Source organism: Orbicella franksi, chromosome 8 (genome assembly GCF_964199315.1).
Source record: "Orbicella franksi chromosome 8, jaOrbFran1.1, whole genome shotgun sequence".
NCBI classification, from domain to species: domain Eukaryota; kingdom Metazoa; phylum Cnidaria; class Anthozoa; order Scleractinia; family Merulinidae; genus Orbicella; species Orbicella franksi.
In genome coordinates, this window is record NC_138152.1 from 31,143,207 (window position 1) to 31,161,156 (window position 17,950).

Genomic DNA, 17,950 nt, shown 5'->3' on the forward strand with positions numbered 1-17,950 from the left:
TCGCTTCAACCAAAACAAACCCCTTGAGAATAAAGACTTTAGTCAACCGAGACAGAACTATTTGCACAATCAGTGACCCGTGCCTAGTAAATACTATAAACGTGTTCATTTAGTCGTAAAAAAGATAAATGTTGCCCAACATGCTATTTTGACCTTAATGATACTCTTGTAAAAATTCTTCATTAACTCTTTGCAGTTCCGTCCAACTTTTCTCTTCCGCTTAACGGAAACTTACTCAAGCCAGGTTTTGTGGGGTGTAGGGGGTAGTTTGGACAGAATTGGGAGGCACTGATTTCAAATCGCAAATCAACAGTACACAGAAAAGCATAAGTAGATAATTGATTGATGTTCACTTTGTTAAATGACACGTGCCCACAATAGATGAAAAAAAAAAACCTTTAGAAAAGGAGGTTTCGTAATCACAATTTGTAATCACAGTTGGATGTTAATTACGGGCGAAGCCTACAAATGAACCTTGATCAATCATAGGCATAGTGGACTATTTTACCACCGTTTTTGCACCAAAACTGATAACGTTGCTTTTCGATTTGCGACGTAGGAAAGTCGTCGATATCTAAACCTGACCATTGTACGGAAGAGTTTAGCCTGGTACTACTATCTGCTTATCAAGAATATCTGATGACATTTAAATTGATGACGTCGCAAGTGGTACAAAGAGCACGACCATTAATTACGCATATATACCTAATTGGGGCCTAAAGGGTTAAAACAGCACAATACTTATAAACTAAGTGAAGCAAATATTTGGTAATAACAGCGCACTTGAAAGTCAACTTTGGCGTATATATTGGCAGCAGCCGCGCGTACCAGAGAACACTTAACCGAAAACCAATATTGTTCCTTTAACCCTTTGAGCCCCAATTACGCATATATGCGTAATTAATGGTCGCGCTCTTTGTACCACTTGTGACGTGTAATACATAATTTTCACGCCAACAAAGTTACAACTTGCGACTGTAAAAAAGGCCGAAGAAGCTTTGGTAGTTTACATTAAATTGCACATAATAATAGGGACAATTACTTGGATAGGTCTACGAAGGCATGAAACTGTCAATAACAGCTGGCAGAGATATTTCCCTATGACAAAACAATTGTACTTTGTGATACAGAGTTTCATGATGCGCTTACATGAAGTTGTGTCGCGTGTGGCCTTTGCGAAGCTAGGGGAGAGGAGAGTGAGGAGCGAAGCTCTAACTCTTTTAAACAGAGTATAGTTCTTACCAAATTTGGGTATTACGTTTATTACGACTAAAGACGCTTTAAAAATTGTTTACATGTATTATATGACAATAATTCAGCCGAAAAAATCTAAGACAACGCGTGGAATTTTTCGATGCAAAATTAAATTATCATACCCACATTAATGTCCATTGTGACTTGTTTATTTTAAGTTATTCTGACTTAAATTGTTCTTAGCAAATTCTTAAAAATCTATTCAGTGTGTACCTATATATATTCATTATGTCAAGAAAGAGTATGGATTCAAACATATTCGAAAATATTTTGGTCTCTCTTGACGAACACATGAAAATGAATTCCTAAATATTTAGTAACTGCAAAGAATTGCCCACAAATAACGGGACATTCTTGAACGAGAAACATTCAAACGTTGTTTAACAACATCTCTTAAGACTGATGCCTTTAATACATTTTCATAAGCCTTCACACGTGAATATTTTTGCCACTCAAGTTCAGGCAGGGTATAAATTTTTCTACATACAAACTCTTCATGTAATATTTTACATACGTACAATTTCAACCAGGACATATACAATTGAACTTCCTATAGACTGTGACTGTAATCAGAGTCGTTTGGCCCCAAGAGAGAAACTCGGCTAGTTTACATATGGTTGCTTACATCAGATTGTCGCTTTGTGAAGTCAGTCCAACTGTATAATTACTCCTACATCAATCACAGGCCAAAAATATCCCAAACAATTATAGTTCTTACATTTCGTTTCTCACAGGAAAAGCTAACAGCATTTTTGGAGCACTGAGGACTCAGTCCACATTCCGTTCACACTGTCCCACAGCACGCCATTCATGTGATCACTGGAAACTAGTTCCCAGGTCTTTTAGTCTTCACCCAATATGTCTCCATCTCTGGACTCGGGTTCGTCTGCTTTGCTAGTGACGTAATCCTCTCGTAACTTGTCCAACTCGGCAAGTTCACGCTGCGAAAACATGCAAATATTCATATTAGCATCACGTTACGATGAAGTGAGATCATGACTACTGTATTGCAAATTGATCAGACTATAATTTCTTCTAACTAACTAGCAAAAATCCAGGCCGAGAGATTAAGAGAAGAAAGACATGATCGTCTTGGAATAGTTCTCGGAGCTCTTCGGCAATCTTCGCCAGTATCCTTATCCGAACATTTCCGATCACCCTCTGAACACTTAGAATTGAAGATTGTCAAAGAGACGACACACCTTCGTAAGTAAAAACGTGTACACCGCCGTAATCTACCAACTTACCTTCACGATATCCATGTGATAAGCACGTTTTGTTCGGATCTTCTGCATCGGGAAAGGGTTCAGCAACTGGAAGGCAATCTGAATACAAAGCACATAATTCAGCACATAATTTAGTGCAAAGCACATAATTAAGTACATAATTTAATACAAAGCAAATAGTTTAGTACATAAGTTAGTATTTCAGGCTGAGAAGTTAAACAAGGTGTATTAAAGAAAAACTGCGAGCCACCTGACCGATATCAGTTCATAGTTTGTTATTTGTATAATACAGCATCAGCTTAGGACCTCTTGATCATAAATGAATGGGTAAATCTACGGAAAATTGACAACGGCGATGCCATACCAAACTGTCAATGTTAGTACTAACGAAATACATTGGAATTAGTTGAAAGAATTCACATTCTGATCTTATAGGACTGACCTGAGATAAGGTGTTTGCGTCTGTGACTTTTTCCGGCATCTGTCTCAGGAAGTTGAATATGCTCATGTGGTCTTGACACTTAAGAAGTTGTTCTTCACTGCTCTTAAAGACGGCCAGAGCAAACCGGAACAAAACCTGGAACACACGCACAAGAATAAAGAAATTGCAACAGTTAGAGAGGAAGCCAGATCAGTATTAGCTGGTTTTCATGGCTGGTGTTCCTCAATCCAGGTTGAATTGGAATTTGGAGTGTTTGTTTTTGTGTTGCATGGGAGTAAAACCGGAGAACCCGGAGGAAAAACCCTCGGAGCAAGGCGAGAACCAACAACAAAATTAACCCACATATGGCACCGGGCCGGAATGGAACCCGGGCCATATTGGAGGGAGGCGAGCGCTCTCACCACTGCGCCATCCCTGAAACCAAAATTCCACATTCGCGACTCACTCTGGAAGGCCGAAATAAGTATTACTGTTTGTGCAATTGAGAGACCAACCTCCTCACTATTAGGATACTGGAAAAGTAAGACTGTTTAACGCTAACTGACGTTGTTATAGCAATATAACAATTTGTTGACGCTGTTATGGCAACATCAAGATTACGGCAATTTAACAGGCTTCCTGTAATAGTTGGATTTACTTGAAAAATAGTTCTGACTTAACCAAAACTCACCTTGTTTCCCTCAAAAAGAAAAGTGTCCCAGACTCGAAGAGTTGACTGCAACAAGAAAGTGTTGAATTAGCACGTGCCCAGTATTGAAACCATGAATGTCAACCGGAAAGTCACCGCATCAAAACTTTTTAAAAGTAAAGACTTATTGACTGCAAATCACAAGACACATGGCTTAACAAATTTATACCAAGAACACCTCTGGTACACAACATACCTGCACTGGAAAACTATCCACGAAAATTGTTAAAAACCAGTTGAAAGACACCAGTGACAAGTCCACACTGCCAATCAAACAAAACCATCATATAAGGGAGCTCACAACCACTACAGCAAGAGAGAGAGGACTTGGAAACACAGAGAATTATCATCATTATCAATAATTGTATGTTCACTTTTTACAGAGAAAGAGTAAACTATCATTTCTTTGAATAAAAAATTGGGATACATGCTTTGTCCATTTACACAACCTCACTTATCTTTGTGTTAAGTCATAGAATTAATTACAGCTCTCGAGAGTGATCAGCTTTCATTTAATCAATCCTGGAATAACTCGGCAACTGACCGGAAAACAACAAAAATAATCAGTTTACGAATATTGTCCTGATGTAGTACCGAGTTCTCCGAACTAACATATAACAAGAAATGTACGACAGTCAGTAGGGAGAATTACCGACTACATCACTGACATACTTGAGAGCGTCAAAGTGAGCGCTAAGTCGTGGTAGTTTTTCAGCCAACAGATCTCGGAGCACTCTCTGATCCGCCTGTGATGCGATAAGTGTTTTGGAAAAGTAATCTCTTGGTAGAAGATGTTCAACAATGGCTACTAAACACCTGCAATGAAGAAGAGGGTTAGAAATTATTAAAAGAAAAGCGCACTGAAAAAGAAAAACACGAACTATTTCCCGTTACGTGCAAACGAAAACAAAGGCAGGCTGGTAAAAAACAGGGAGAGAGAGAAAAAGAGAGAGGAGTTCTAAAAAGAACAAATAACAGCAACAATGTGATTGTTATCATCAATGTCGACAACAGCAAAAGCTCAAAAAAGGAATTTGAGAAGATGGTAACTCACCAAAACGATTCTTCTTCGTTAAGATAAAGTAAAGCAATGGCAACCAGACGGTTCAAACCCTTTGAAGTAAAATCACAAAGACAGTTAAGGGAGAAAATAAGAAACTGGTAAGTAGCAGCGTTTCCTTACCTGGCAATAACCAACATCAAGATTATGCCAACTGTAAGCCAACAGAACTTCCCTTAGTTTAGTGGTCTGCGGAAATACAACAAAATGTTACTACTTCCCCAAGCACAATACAACAACACGTGAGGCAGGAAAAATCCGCTACGCTACAAAGCGATATGACCTTGAGATTTCTGAGTTGATAATTGATGAGGCCGTAGAAAACGGGGACGAATAATCTTATTGTGCTAGGAGAATTTTCTAACTTAATCTTCATTCAAACAATGATTTCCAATTATCTCTCTACAGCGCACTCATCACCTTTTCAACAATTTCGAGATTGCAGAATCGCATAACGGTAAATGTTCAATAGCTCAGCCAATCAGATTGTGGCATTTGCATTAATATACAATAATATACAATAGTATAAAATTCCACTAATTCAACTATCGATGTTTGTTGTTTATCCAGTAATACTGGCTCACCCCGTCAGCGTCCAGGTTGTCGTAATGTTTGTTATTTGGTAATGTTCGTAACAAGTCTAACTCAATCTGTTTCACAGCTGGGGAGTGTTTTCTTTTCATGTTCTCCAGCAGATGTGCATAATAGCCATCACCCGCTAGGTTCCTGGTTTCTTGTACGCACTGGTCAATGCAGTATTTCCATATTGTAGCACGATGCTCGTGTGGTACACCAATTCGAACAAGCGCTTTCAGTTCGGGCTGAAACAACAAGTAAATAATACCTAGTTACAATAGGCGACGAAGACGAATACCATAAGCCGCGCGCCGGTAATCGAGAGAGAGAGAGAGAGAGAGAGAGAGAGAGAGAGAGAGAGAGAGAGAGAGAGAGAGTAAATTATCTACACTCACTGTTTTCTGTAATTCTCTATTCTTGTGAGCTATCATGAAGTTTTCCCACTTCACTTCCACGGACATCTCATGGGAGCTTATATTTGCCTAAAAGAAATTATGACACTTATAAGCGATGCATTTCTCTGATGTAAAATGCACAGTCGGATTGCTCAGCCCAGTAGCTCGTCAAGGTCAGTGTTGGTGGCGGAGGCAGCGAGGCCGAGTGGATTGGACGCCGCACTTGAAATGTGAAGGTCGCGGGCTCAAGTCCCGCTCTGACCACTAAGCTGGAGTTGTTTCTCTGTAGACCCTAGTTCAACTCCTCGGTCATGTTTGTAAATAGCCAACTGGTCTGCCTCCCACCAGTTGGGATATTTAAGCCTACTATGTTTATTTGCGTTGTTTCTGTCTTTCAGTTTAAGTGACATGCCTGAGAACTAGCAAGCTAGGTGTAGCTAAGCGCATTTGACCACTCAAACATTCCATTTTTTTTTCAGGTTTACCCATCATTGGTCCGAAAGTCCTAAAAATGGCGGCCATACCCATTTATACTGCTGGATTCAGAGAAACCGCACTATGATAGAACAGTGTGTGACCCTAGAACATTCACAGAAAAACCCGCCTAAGGTCCTAATGCCGAGGGGTCTATTAATATACCAACGCATTGAGCATTAAAATTTCTTGCATCATGTGTGATTGCAGCATTAAAGAATGCTATTTTCAGAAGATTTGTTTACCCTGAGTTCCTCTGATCGTCTGTCCATCTTCTTGGCCATTGACAAGAATGCCTCTTCATCTTCACCTTCTAGATTTTGTCTGAAGCCCCAGCGGTCATATGGCTGGATACTGACACAAAAAAACAAAGCAGTTCTACACACCTCACAAAATGAATTCAACAAAATAGAACGAGAACCACCAGACCTACTGGCTTTGCCAACAAGACGCAAAAACCTAAAACATGTTTATCAAACACAGCGGATTCCACGCTCATAGCAAAACCTGATGATCTTTTGGATTGTTATTCAACATTGTGGACTTCTAAAGTTGTTACGTCATCATATCCTGTCTTGTTGCTGAGCAACGACGCTAACAAAAAACGCGCGCTCAGTTATTTGGCAGGTTCTAAACTCGTCTGTACAACACTTCATGTAGTGTACACTGACCTGGACCTGGACATCGTCAACACCTCACGTGACTCGCTGTCAATAGCGTCTTCCACCAGTCTACTGATAACTTCATCATCCATACCCCAGTTCTCACCATCTGTACACAGCACACAATTACGTATTGACTAATTAATAACTGCACAATTACATGAAATAGACAAACTCTTCTTTGATTTTGAGGGTGTAATAAAAACGTTATTTGTACAGTGGAGGTATAAATATAGCTTTTATTACCTTTTCGTGGTTTCTGGAATTCTCTTAATACAAGAAAGTACTTGCTTTTGCATTTACACATCTCGGCTTCAATGGTGGCCAGTCGTCTGAAAAATACCAAGAGAAGTTCAACTCAAGCGCTGAAAAGGATGTACATTGAATTTTTACACAAAAAAATTAAAGCTGCCACTAGTGGTCAGTCTAAGAGGCATTTTACTGTATCATTGAAATGGAGTATTGGAGGGAAAGGATAGAAAAATGCTTATAAGTGAAGGGGTTTATGTTGCCATTAAAGAGCAATCGGGCTACAAAAGTTTTTCGTCCGCTTCTTTTCCAAGAAATTCTGTTCTGTAGAACCCTGCTCTATTTAACACCGGCAGGAATTGACAATCGTGTGAATACTTACATGGCCTGTGCTCTGAGTATCTGACTGTCGTGTGCCCTGAGCTTGTTAAACTCCAGAATCTCACTGTTCAAGAAGCGATTTTGAAGCACATAAGCTTGGCACGCTTCCTAAGTAGACAAAAAAAGGATGAAACGATAAGTAATTGGAGCGAGTGGAGTACAATCCAATCCCGTGAGTAAATTAAAAAAACCAAAGGCAAATATGTCAACTTCAGAAGCCGTTTGAAACAATCCTACTGGTAATTACCTTCAGTTTTCCTATCTCTTGTATTTCATCAATGCTTCTCTCTACAGACGAAGGGTCCGTGTCTTTGCACGGAGCCGTGCTGCAAGAAAATACGCGAAAAAGAATCTTACAATGCTCTATCAGTGAAATAAGCTGTTTTCTTTTGATGTTAGTACCGTAATTAACGTAGCATATCAGAGCTTCAATATGCAGAAAAGAAGTTCTCTCACCTTCACGGATTTCAATCAATTGACAGCAAGTGGTCATTTTTACTCCATTTTTCCCGTTTCAGTTGGATCTTACTAAGGTAGCAGCCTGAGCGAATGATTAGAGCGCTGGACCGGACATGCGCAGGACTGCGCAAGTTCAAATCTTGCTCTGAAACCCGGTTGGATTTGTTCTCGGTAGACTTGAGTTCAGCTCCTCGGTCACGCTTTGTAAATAATCGACCAAGTGCCTAATCTTCTGCCAGGCGTGATTTTTTTTTTACGATATTTGTGTCATAAATTGTTGACATAAGTCCGACAAGCCCCACTGCTTTACTCTTTACTTTACGTTACTTGCTTTATTTTATCATATTATTTATATGTATCTTTGTTCCTTCAGTCGAACAGGAGATATATCTCAAAGGCCAGAGGTACTTTTTTCTTACTTTTCAATGGCACCATCATCTTCTTCATCAAACTCTTGTACTTCTACTCCTTCAACAGTGGACTTCTCTAACGCGTACAACTAATAACGACAACAAAGCACTCAGGCAAGATTTTGTGAGCTGAAAATTGTCATGTTAGCTCATGTTCTTCAAATGGTTTCGCCATTAATCTCTAATCAATAATCTTCCAATGCATTGAACTACGATATCTATAACACTGATCAAGAACTAATGGAATACTTTACAGTCCTAACGGATTTTACCAATTTGCAATCATTGTTTACCTGGTTAGTGAGTGAGACCACAACCTGGTCCTTAACAGCAGTCATCTCCTGGTACATCTGAATTTGGTCCCTACACTCTCTCAGCTCCTTATCGTTGGCCCTGAAAGGGAAATGATACATCGATCACAAACAAACAAGTAAACGACAAAAAGCAATTGATCAGTACAAAAAACAAAAAGAACAACAAAAGGAAAAACAAACTCTATTTTCAACCGCGCAGTTATCAGACTTTTTAATTAAGCTCTAAATGTGTTTTAAGCAAGTAGCTGTAAACAAGCTCGGTGAGAAGTAAATAAGTATCATAGGAACACTTTATAAAAGAAACTAACATAACTGTTCGTGACATTTTAATTTAGACTTACTTAATAACTTTATCAGACTTCTCAAGCTCCTCAGTCAATTCCTTCAACCTCTCCTCAAGCTTCACATTCAAGAAAACGAAAAAAAAAGTGTGAAAAGATATAAAACGGAAAAATAAGGAACAAATGTACTAATTTAAAATAATAGAGTATTGTTTTGGCGACCGATTGGAGTTCATGTCTGCTTCGTTAATGTTTGCAGTCTGCCATGATTCGAAAGTTTTTCGAACTCGAATAGCTCCTTTGTTAGTTACACTGGCATTGTCAAAATCAATCAAATGGTTGTTGGACTGTGACTGGACAGAAAGACCCACGTTGTTCAAGACCCACAGAGACATCAGATAGTTCCTCTTGCGAGTCTTTGCAAATTATCCTTCGCAGGTATAAAAACGGCCATTCTTCAAACCAACCTGTGAGATGTAAATTAATTTGTCTTTCATTTCTTCTGAAAGCGATCTCTGTTCTTCGTCTGAACTTTGTGTTCTAGGAAAAAGAAAACAGTCATTTGAATAACTTCGATATCCATTACACAAGAAAAGCAGAACACTTAAAGAAATCTCGTTCACCCGGCGTCACATACAATTCGTCTTTGTGTGTTGAGATCTTGTTGTTCATGCAGAATATTTAACACCAAAAAAATTCAACGACATTCGGCCAGTGCAAACGATTCACGTGTCTGTACACAAGCATTCCTGATCATTCTTGAGAGTTCTCTATTATAAAACTACATGTACCAATAGTGTTTAAGCTAACCTTTTGCTTTTCTCCAATTCAAATTGTCTGAAAATAAAGCAACATTTTCATAAGTGGTAGAATCAGCCATTCAAAATATACCCGCAAACTGCCGCTTATAAAATATTACTTCTGAATAAAGCCTCTCAACGCCCCCCCCGGCCCCCCGCCCCCCCGATATAAGCCTCTCTCGGGTAAAAAAATGGACTGAGTTCAATTTATTATGTTGTAAAGCTTAATTAAAAAGCACTATATGAAAAACGCATTTCGATCAACACTGCTGTAGCTCATTTCAAAAGGGATTGTTTATTCTGGTTATACGCCCCCCACCCCTACCCCCTCCGCCGGATATAAGCCCCGCCCAAAGTCCGTTTACAAGCCCATTCAAAACCTATCACAAAGTTATGTAAGCCCAGGGCTTATAAGCTGAAGTTTACGATACAAGATAATTCAAAGGTGCATTCAAGCTCCTCAAAGTTTAGCATTCCACGAGGTCGTTAGTTTGGTTTCGTTTCTTACCTGAGATGCTCGTGAAGACTCTCTATCACATCTTGCCTCACTTGTATTTCACTGAGGAAAACAAAATATTAATAATACAACAGGCAAGCTCAGCACACCTGCATTGGGGAACTGAATCGTCTCTAGTCAATCTTTTTCAGACCTTTCTTGTTCCTTTTTTTTTCATCATAACCTCTTAATTTGGTGTTTTCACAAACAACTTAATTTGAAAATTAATTTTATGTTGATAACATGACTGAGCTGGAAGGCCGGACAGTAAAATCTTCAGCTCAAAATTTCACTTCAACTGTTCGCACATCAGTTCTGGCAATCTCGGAACAGTGCAGTTAGCAAGTCAGCACCATAGCAACTCAGCAGCATCTTGTGGGTATCGTCTGCCATGGTGCGGTGGGTCAGGTCTACGGCTGAATTTAATAGGGCTCTTAGAATGGTTCGCATCCAGAATAACTGTGAACTGTGTAATCGTCACTAGGCTAATAGACACACCAGCTCTGATATGCACAAGTTAATGGCAATCATTCATGGAAAAAAGAATCAGTGTATGACATAAACTCCATCAGAGCATCATCACACCAAATAACTTACTCCCTTGCAGATTTCAAGCTTGTTTCTGCAGCAGCTAGCGCATCCTGTAACTGAAAAAAAAAGACTTATTTTCAAAATGAGCTCAGTGATAGTCACAAATCTGCCTCGGCCAACTGTCTCCAAGCACTCTAATAGAAACTACATTTAATAGCATTTCTGAGCAAAAACTTCAGTTTCTCGACTAGGTAGTCATTTTGCCCTCAGTTTCCATGCCTAACTGTGCTTTTGTATTTTAGGGTTAAGGTTCCTTGAAAAATTACTGAAAAATTACCCTTGAGACTTGATGAGTTAGTTTTAGAACCAAAACGATCTCATCTGTGGAGACCTTAATTTTGGCGGTTTCGCTCTGTATAAAGAAACAACTCCTCTCACAAATCTTTCTGGAAGACCATTAAAAATACAATGATTGTCTGAAATAGACATTTTCCACAAAAACTAGAACACCAAACCTCTCTGAGTTTGTTCATATTTACCTTTTCACATTCTGCACATCGAGACGTTGTTCTTCCACCTACTACTGGCTGACTTGATGTTCGCGTACTGCCAAACTTCCTACAAAATATTTAGGTCTCTATCAAATGATAGACAATCGCAGACAATCACTAATGAAAAGTTAGTAAATAAAGGTAAAGAATGAAATAATAATATAACACAGAGATAGCAGCTGGACATAAACTCCTGTGCCCCCAATCTTAAGTCCTACTAGCCATGGACTGGTAAAAATGCCCCTCAAATGAAGCTTGATAAACTAACCTCCGAAGTGTTGTAGCCTTGAGAAAAGTGGAACTGAAATGAATAAGAACTACTATAAATGAATGTAAAACAACTCAATAAGGAAGAAATAAACTTAGCAAAATATTAAGGCTGCTTGCAAATGATGAATGAAGTAGCTCTTGTAGAGAATCCCTGCCTGCAGAATTTGTATAATTGAAAATCCTAAATGGTATTGTCTACTCAGTCCATACAACCACAGCAGAGAATGGCCATGGTCAGTGACAAATCATATCAGTGACAACAGGGAAAAGTTCCAGGTATGAAAATAATTAAAGTTTTACACTTGTTTGCACATTGTTCTTAATGTAATTCCCAATTTCTGCATGAAACAAGACCATCTATCAGAGATCTGGCTGAGCAAACAATTTGTTTGCATATATACAGTTGTACCTGAATGGCTTTGCTTTTTCGTCCATGTTTTCTTGTTGGGCCTGGCAAGTGTCAGGTTTGGGACTCTCGATCTTGATGTGACTCTGAAACGAACTTGAGATTTCAAAGCAAAAGTTACCTAAAGAGACACACAGACACACCTTGAAAAAACCTAATTGGAATCAGTATTCAGGACTTTCAGTTGTTAACTTAGCTAAAAACATCTAGTTTCATTTATAATGTAGGTACACCATTATCTGTTTGGATTTCTTCAGAGCAGGATGAGAAAATCTCACAGGGCAAGCAGCCCTCATAGCAGTTATACAATGTGAAGCTTATGTAACACTCTCTTTGAATAGGATACCAGTCCACTGCCCGCATACTTCATCCAAGCATATTAAGCATGTTTTTCTTTGTCTCTCTCACCTGCAGTTCCCATTCTCAAACCAGCAAATAGATGTTATGAATTCTTTGATAACTGTTACCTCTTGCTTTCATCAGCTTCTTCATCATCATCTGGCATCAGAGGTGCTGATATTATGAGTGGTGGCTGTTGTGATAAGACTACTGATGATCTCTTTGCACTGATGGAAAGGAAATATTTTAAATAGATAAATATACATGTAATAAATAAATGATATAACAAGGGATAAACAATGTCAGACAGTGCAATTTCTAGTATTAAGTTTACATTAAAAATTATTTTCAACAACGTTATGGATTCCTTGACATTTTCAGAACATTCTGTTGCAAAAGTTTCAGTTAACAGAGAGATATTTTGTGGCAAAAACTAACTAAAAATGCATTGTTACATATATGTGTATACTCCTGTAAAGATGCAGTATGTACTTTATGTTTTTTATTTCAGTCACAAGGTTTGTGAAAGAAAAGTTAGACAGGATTCCAGGTGATGTGGCTTTCATGGCAGCGGCTTCTTCTCCCACAGACTCAGGTGCTGGCACCGGCTCTATGATGGGGAGAGGTGCCTCATCTGTTGACGTCAAAAAACATCACACCAACTGTTACTGATAAATTGCATGCTTAAATAAGCGTGCTCTTAACGTTAAGTGTAAATAGTAAATAAAAGAGTTTTGTTATACTAATTAGATTATAATAGTACTGTGACAATCAGGAACAGTATACTGACTGACAGACTGACAGACTGGTCAGAAGTCTACTTCCAAAATGCACGTGACTTCCTTGAGGTCTGAAACCTAAGCCCATGATATGGTCACACAGTACTGGTCAGTGGATTCCTTGCTAGGACCATTGTGAATTGACCCTAACACCGATGTGCAATATCAAAGATGTACTCTATAAACCTCAGTTCACCTATCAGCTGGAGCATAGCTGCCATGTTGCACGATATTGTCATTTTTCATTGTCATAGGGCGCATGTGCCCGCGATCCATGCCGTTAGCCATGTTGACCACGAAAAAAGAGTTACATGCTTTTCTATTTCTATGCATGCATGTGGTTGTGTTCCTATAGTTATGGTGCTCCACTTGGCAGCCAGAGATCTGCTACTAACAAAAAGACAGCAAGTTGACCATCCCTATCTAGATAACCTTTATTTTCCTCCTCTGTTTCCTCCTCCTCAGCCAGCAGGCCACATGTTGATTGCTGTAAAAGCAATGAACACTGGGTATCAGTGACAATTGTAATGGACAGTCAATACACTGTGGCTTATCAGTTTTGACTCTTAACCCAGGGGTATTGTATCTCCCCCTTAGCTGGGAAGCTAGTTTATCATAGGTTACTCCATCCACCCTCTCGGAATTTGCTAGGTTATCCCTGATTCAGTATGTGTGTGTGTGGGGGGGGGGGGGGGGGGAGGAGGCTTGGGACAAGGAGAGGTGTTGTTCTGGGCAACAATATACCATTTCCGAGTTGCCCCAAGCCTCTTATCACAGCAGGCCTGGTGCACCACCATTCATATGACAATGAGTTTAATTTGCATGTGAATGAAATCTCATTTTCATATGAAAGGATGAGCACCAAGACTCTCTTAAAGAAAGAAGCTAAAGGAGATTCGGAAATGGCCCTTTTAAATACACCAGAGTGAAGAAAGGCCTTGGGAGAGTGAAATTTTGTACTTAATGAAACAACTTACGTAACCTTAGAAAATGCTACCAGTTTTAACTGTCAAACAACATCTTAGGACCTCAAGTCTGAAGGACTATACACCTCTCACACAATGCTCAGGGCTGCCATTAAGGGTTGTCACCCATAGCAACTGTTATCACTGAGCATGCCTGATGGACCCTTGATGTTTCAGGTGAAATAGCTTATTGTTGATATAATTCACACACAATTTATTAATGTCACAAGTTTGTTACATATGTAGGGGTGTGAAAATCATGGCAACAGGTGACTCAAAACTTAATGACAGCCCTGATGCTGAGAAGATCACTTTATTTTCAAACAAGAAACAGTCAAGCAGCTACTAACACCTCCTATCAAATTTATCAACATTTACTTAATAAATTAAGTTCTTCCTCACCCCAAGAGCTGATATGTCTCCTTTGTTTTGAACAACAATGTTTGCTCGTTTTTTACTGTGTTCCCGCCTTCTTCCCTAAATATTTACACATAGATTAATTTACAGAAAACTGCGTTAATGCTGAATAAAATTAACTGTAATACTCTTCGCCAACTAAATATGTATGCATTATTATTATTTGCATTATATTATTAACTTGATTTTCAACCTGATTCTACACTTTAGTATATTAATTTCTAAAAGTAATCAATAATGACTAATTATTATGAAACATTAAATAAGAATGATAAGCAAGTGCTTCCACAGCTTTTTTTTTAGTTCTCCCAAACTTCCTCAAGTGTCTCTATAATTCAATAGAAACACCAAAAACATGTTTTCTATTTCTTTTAGAAAATTATGCAAAAACAAAAGAAAACAACTTGTTTACTTTGATCATCAAAATATAAATTATGTTTGCTAGTGCCATCATATGTCAACAGCTCGTGCTAGTTCTGTGTTCTTATTGAGTTATAGAAATGCAGTTTTAAACCAATCAGTGTACATATTTTCTTTTGGGATATTTTCTAATGAAACAATAATAAAACACCAACTAGCTTCACCACTTGTGTAATGTCAACAAAACATTTCAAAATGATATGAATGTTTCACCTGAAGCTCTTGAAGCCAAAACATCATAGTTTGCTTATCTTTTGCTTGAAGCTGATAGATTCTTCCGGATGTACTAAACAAAATAATATTAAACAGTTTACTGCACTTCTACACATCCAAAGGAGCTGCCAAAGTCCCAAAATTTCTGGAAATCCAGTCTCATATAGACCTCCCAGTCTCATGCAGCCAACCCAGCCATATACAGGCACCCCAATCTCATTCAGCCAACCCAGACATATACAGGCAGCCCAATCTCATTAAGCCAACGCAGCCATATACAGGCAACCCAATCTCATTCAGCCAACCCAGCCATATACAGGCAATCCAATCCCATTCAGTCAACCAAGCCATATACAGGCACCCCTATCTCATTCAGGTAACCCAGCTATATACAGGTACCCCAATCTCATGCAGCCAACCCAGCCATATACAGGCAAGCCAATCTCATTCAGCCAAACCAGCCATATACAGGCAACCCAACTACATATAGGCAACCTGATATACCACATTTACGCAACCCGAGTTACCTTTTGCCTCTTTTTCAAACAAATCTTTGTGCAAAACCTTTCATATGAAAATGAGTTTGATTTGTATGGAAATGAAGCTGTAGGCCAAATGCATTTTCATATGAATGGTTTCACATGTAGACTTGTTTTGATACCAAGGCTAAAGGCAACTCAGAAATGGCCTATCTCATACAGACAGTTCAGCCATATACAGGCAACCCAGCCATATACAGGCAACCCAGCAATATACAAGCAACCCAGCAATATACAAGCAACCCAGCAATATACAGGCAACCCAGCCATACACAGGCAACCCAGCCATATACAAGCAACCCAGCTTTATACAAGCAACCCAGCCATATACAGGCAACCCAGCCATAAACAGGCAACCCAGCCATATATAGGCAACCCAGCTATATACAAGCAACCCAGTCATATACAGGCAACCCAGCCATATACACGCAACCCTATCTCATGAAGGAAACCCAGCCTCCCACAATGCAACTATATGCAGGCAGTTGGGCTTCATTTTAGCAAACTATGGATAAATTTGTCTTACCAAATCTTAAACCCATTCAGTCTATCCGCATCTTCTACATCAAAGGTGAAGGACGCGTTTGCCAAATCGATATGGCTGAAAGTACACAAAACAGTTATATGCATTAAAATATATATAGCACAATTTGATTGTATAATAATTTTATTTCAGTTTTTATTTGAGAATCTGATGACTATGTGACTGGAGGCCAGCTCGAGCCAAAAAAAAGTAAAGCAAAGATCTTTATGGTACATTGTACATAACCACTTCAATTGTTAACAATACAATCACTCTCAATGGTACAATTAAAATATGTCCCAGGTGACCAGCTGTCAAGTGAGGGAAAAGTTAAGTACCAGCTAATGGTGAATTCTGGTTATTTCAATGCCATTCTGGTATTGCTTACAGTTCTTTCAAATTTATTTGTAACATCATACTCACAATAAAAACCTTACCCAAGAGGTGTGACATCCTGTGGAGTTCTGTAATAATACAGCTTGCACTTTCTTTCCTCATATACAAACCATCTTGTTTTCCATGTTTTTAATCCCTTTGCTAAATTTGTGATAAACATAAATCATACATGTGCTATTGAAGAAGTGCTAGGTCTGTATTGAGAACATATATTGGTCTGACTACAGTGTAGTTCTTTGTCTGCTAGCCTGTGGACAGGCTCTGGATGGAAGGGTCTGACCACAGCTCGAAGGGCCAAGAAGGAACTGGTCATAAGTAACGCGGTCCAAGGGGGATTGGGTGGGTGGTGGTCGTTGACTAGAGAGCCTTTTCTATGATCCTTGACAAGACAGCCTGTTCACAAATGGAGCAAGCCATAGCTTGTTTTCCTAGCTAGGCGGACTCAGTCATTCACATGTTACCTCAAGTGCAATTAACTGAGCAACTATAACATTAGTGGGTATTTATTATGACTGAGAAAATTACTTCATTTTGATCGGCTTACTCCACTAGGCCTTCAAGTTAAACTCTGGCAACATGATGTAACCTTACCTAATAAATGAATGCCAATATGTTTCTTATCCAATGTACATACTTTACTGGCTAATTAAAAGGTACACTTATGGATAAATTTACTTACCTCCAAGCTTGTTCAGAAACCCACACAGCTTTGGAGTACCACTGGTGATTTTCTGACACGTTCAAAAGACACAACATATAAATTTACTACATATGTGTGAAAAAGGTCACCATGTCAAACATGCGTACTTCAATATTTATAAAACAAACGTTTTCAGCTACCACTCTGAGCAGGCAAACCTCAGAAAGTGAAATACACTGTACTTTATTGAAAGGTTCTACACATGTCCCTGGGATCGCTTCGCAGTAAAGAAAGCGAAATAATGAGCTTTCGATTGCTCACTTTTAATTTAACTTCCTTGTTGGCACTTGCTTTATATAACAGCTGTTTACTACACCCGATCTGCGGTTCAGTGCAGGTGAACAACAACTAAACCTCATTTGGACCTCTATAAGGGGCGCTACCTAATAATTTACCACGTAATTAATAATTATCAAAGCTAGACCAAGATTGATTAAGCTTCCCAAACGTTTATCCCTTGTACAATAGATCAATTATGCAGGAAACAAGGCTAGACATGGGTTTTAACAAATCACAACATACATTGTATCGATCGATGGAGCTCTCATCAAAGAATTTGCCGCGAATTTTAAATACCTTGGATTTGTTATTTCCGTCATTCTTTTCAAGAGAGGTCTCAGAGTCATCTTGAGGAGTTTCTTTACCAGCTGTGGAGTGCTGAATTTCCGCTGGGACAGAAACAAGCTCCCAAGAATCCTCCATGTTTTGGACACTGGAATATGGTGAACTGTCGG

At 39.0% G+C, this 17,950-nt stretch overlaps 1 protein-coding gene across 1 annotated transcript; it reads right to left on the bottom strand.

Moving 5' to 3' along the window:
* Positions 1–593: 593 nt before the first annotated feature.
* On the bottom strand, positions 594–17,940 carry LOC145494892 (TBC1 domain family member 2B-like). Its single transcript, XM_081474447.1, has 34 exons — positions 17,793–17,940; positions 17,196–17,247; positions 16,558–16,657; positions 16,124–16,198; positions 15,059–15,131; positions 14,411–14,485; positions 13,476–13,530; positions 12,757–12,898; positions 12,393–12,491; positions 11,929–12,021; positions 11,518–11,550; positions 11,238–11,316; positions 10,765–10,814; positions 10,180–10,230; positions 9,682–9,708; positions 9,339–9,411; positions 8,932–8,990; positions 8,570–8,669; positions 8,286–8,365; positions 7,655–7,733; positions 7,409–7,515; positions 7,024–7,109; positions 6,787–6,886; positions 6,361–6,469; positions 5,642–5,728; positions 5,255–5,491; positions 4,794–4,859; positions 4,665–4,723; positions 4,283–4,426; positions 3,807–3,873; positions 3,593–3,637; positions 2,923–3,057; positions 2,502–2,579; positions 594–2,195 (listed from the first exon to the last, which is right to left on the bottom strand). The coding sequence occupies exons 1-34, from the start codon at positions 17,916–17,918 to the stop codon at positions 2,097–2,099; spliced, it is 2,940 nt and encodes a 979-aa protein (XP_081330573.1). The 5' UTR covers positions 17,919–17,940; the 3' UTR covers positions 594–2,096.
* Positions 17,941–17,950: the final 10 nt, after the last annotated feature.

Bases quoted from the DNA above. Each gene is read 5' to 3' on its own strand.
- LOC145494892 (XM_081474447.1), bottom strand. From the start codon at position 17,918: ATGGAGGATTCTTGGGAGCTTGTTTCTGTCCCAGCGGAAATTCAGCAC. The intron at 17,248-17,792 runs GTATTTAAAATT...TGAACGTGTCAG, and splicing joins ACGGAAATAACAAATCCAAG to AAAATCACCAGTGGTACTCC. The intron at 6,470-6,786 runs GTCAGTGTACAC...TTTTTGTGTCAG, and splicing joins TTGACGATGTCCAGGTCCAG to TATCCAGCCATATGACCGCT.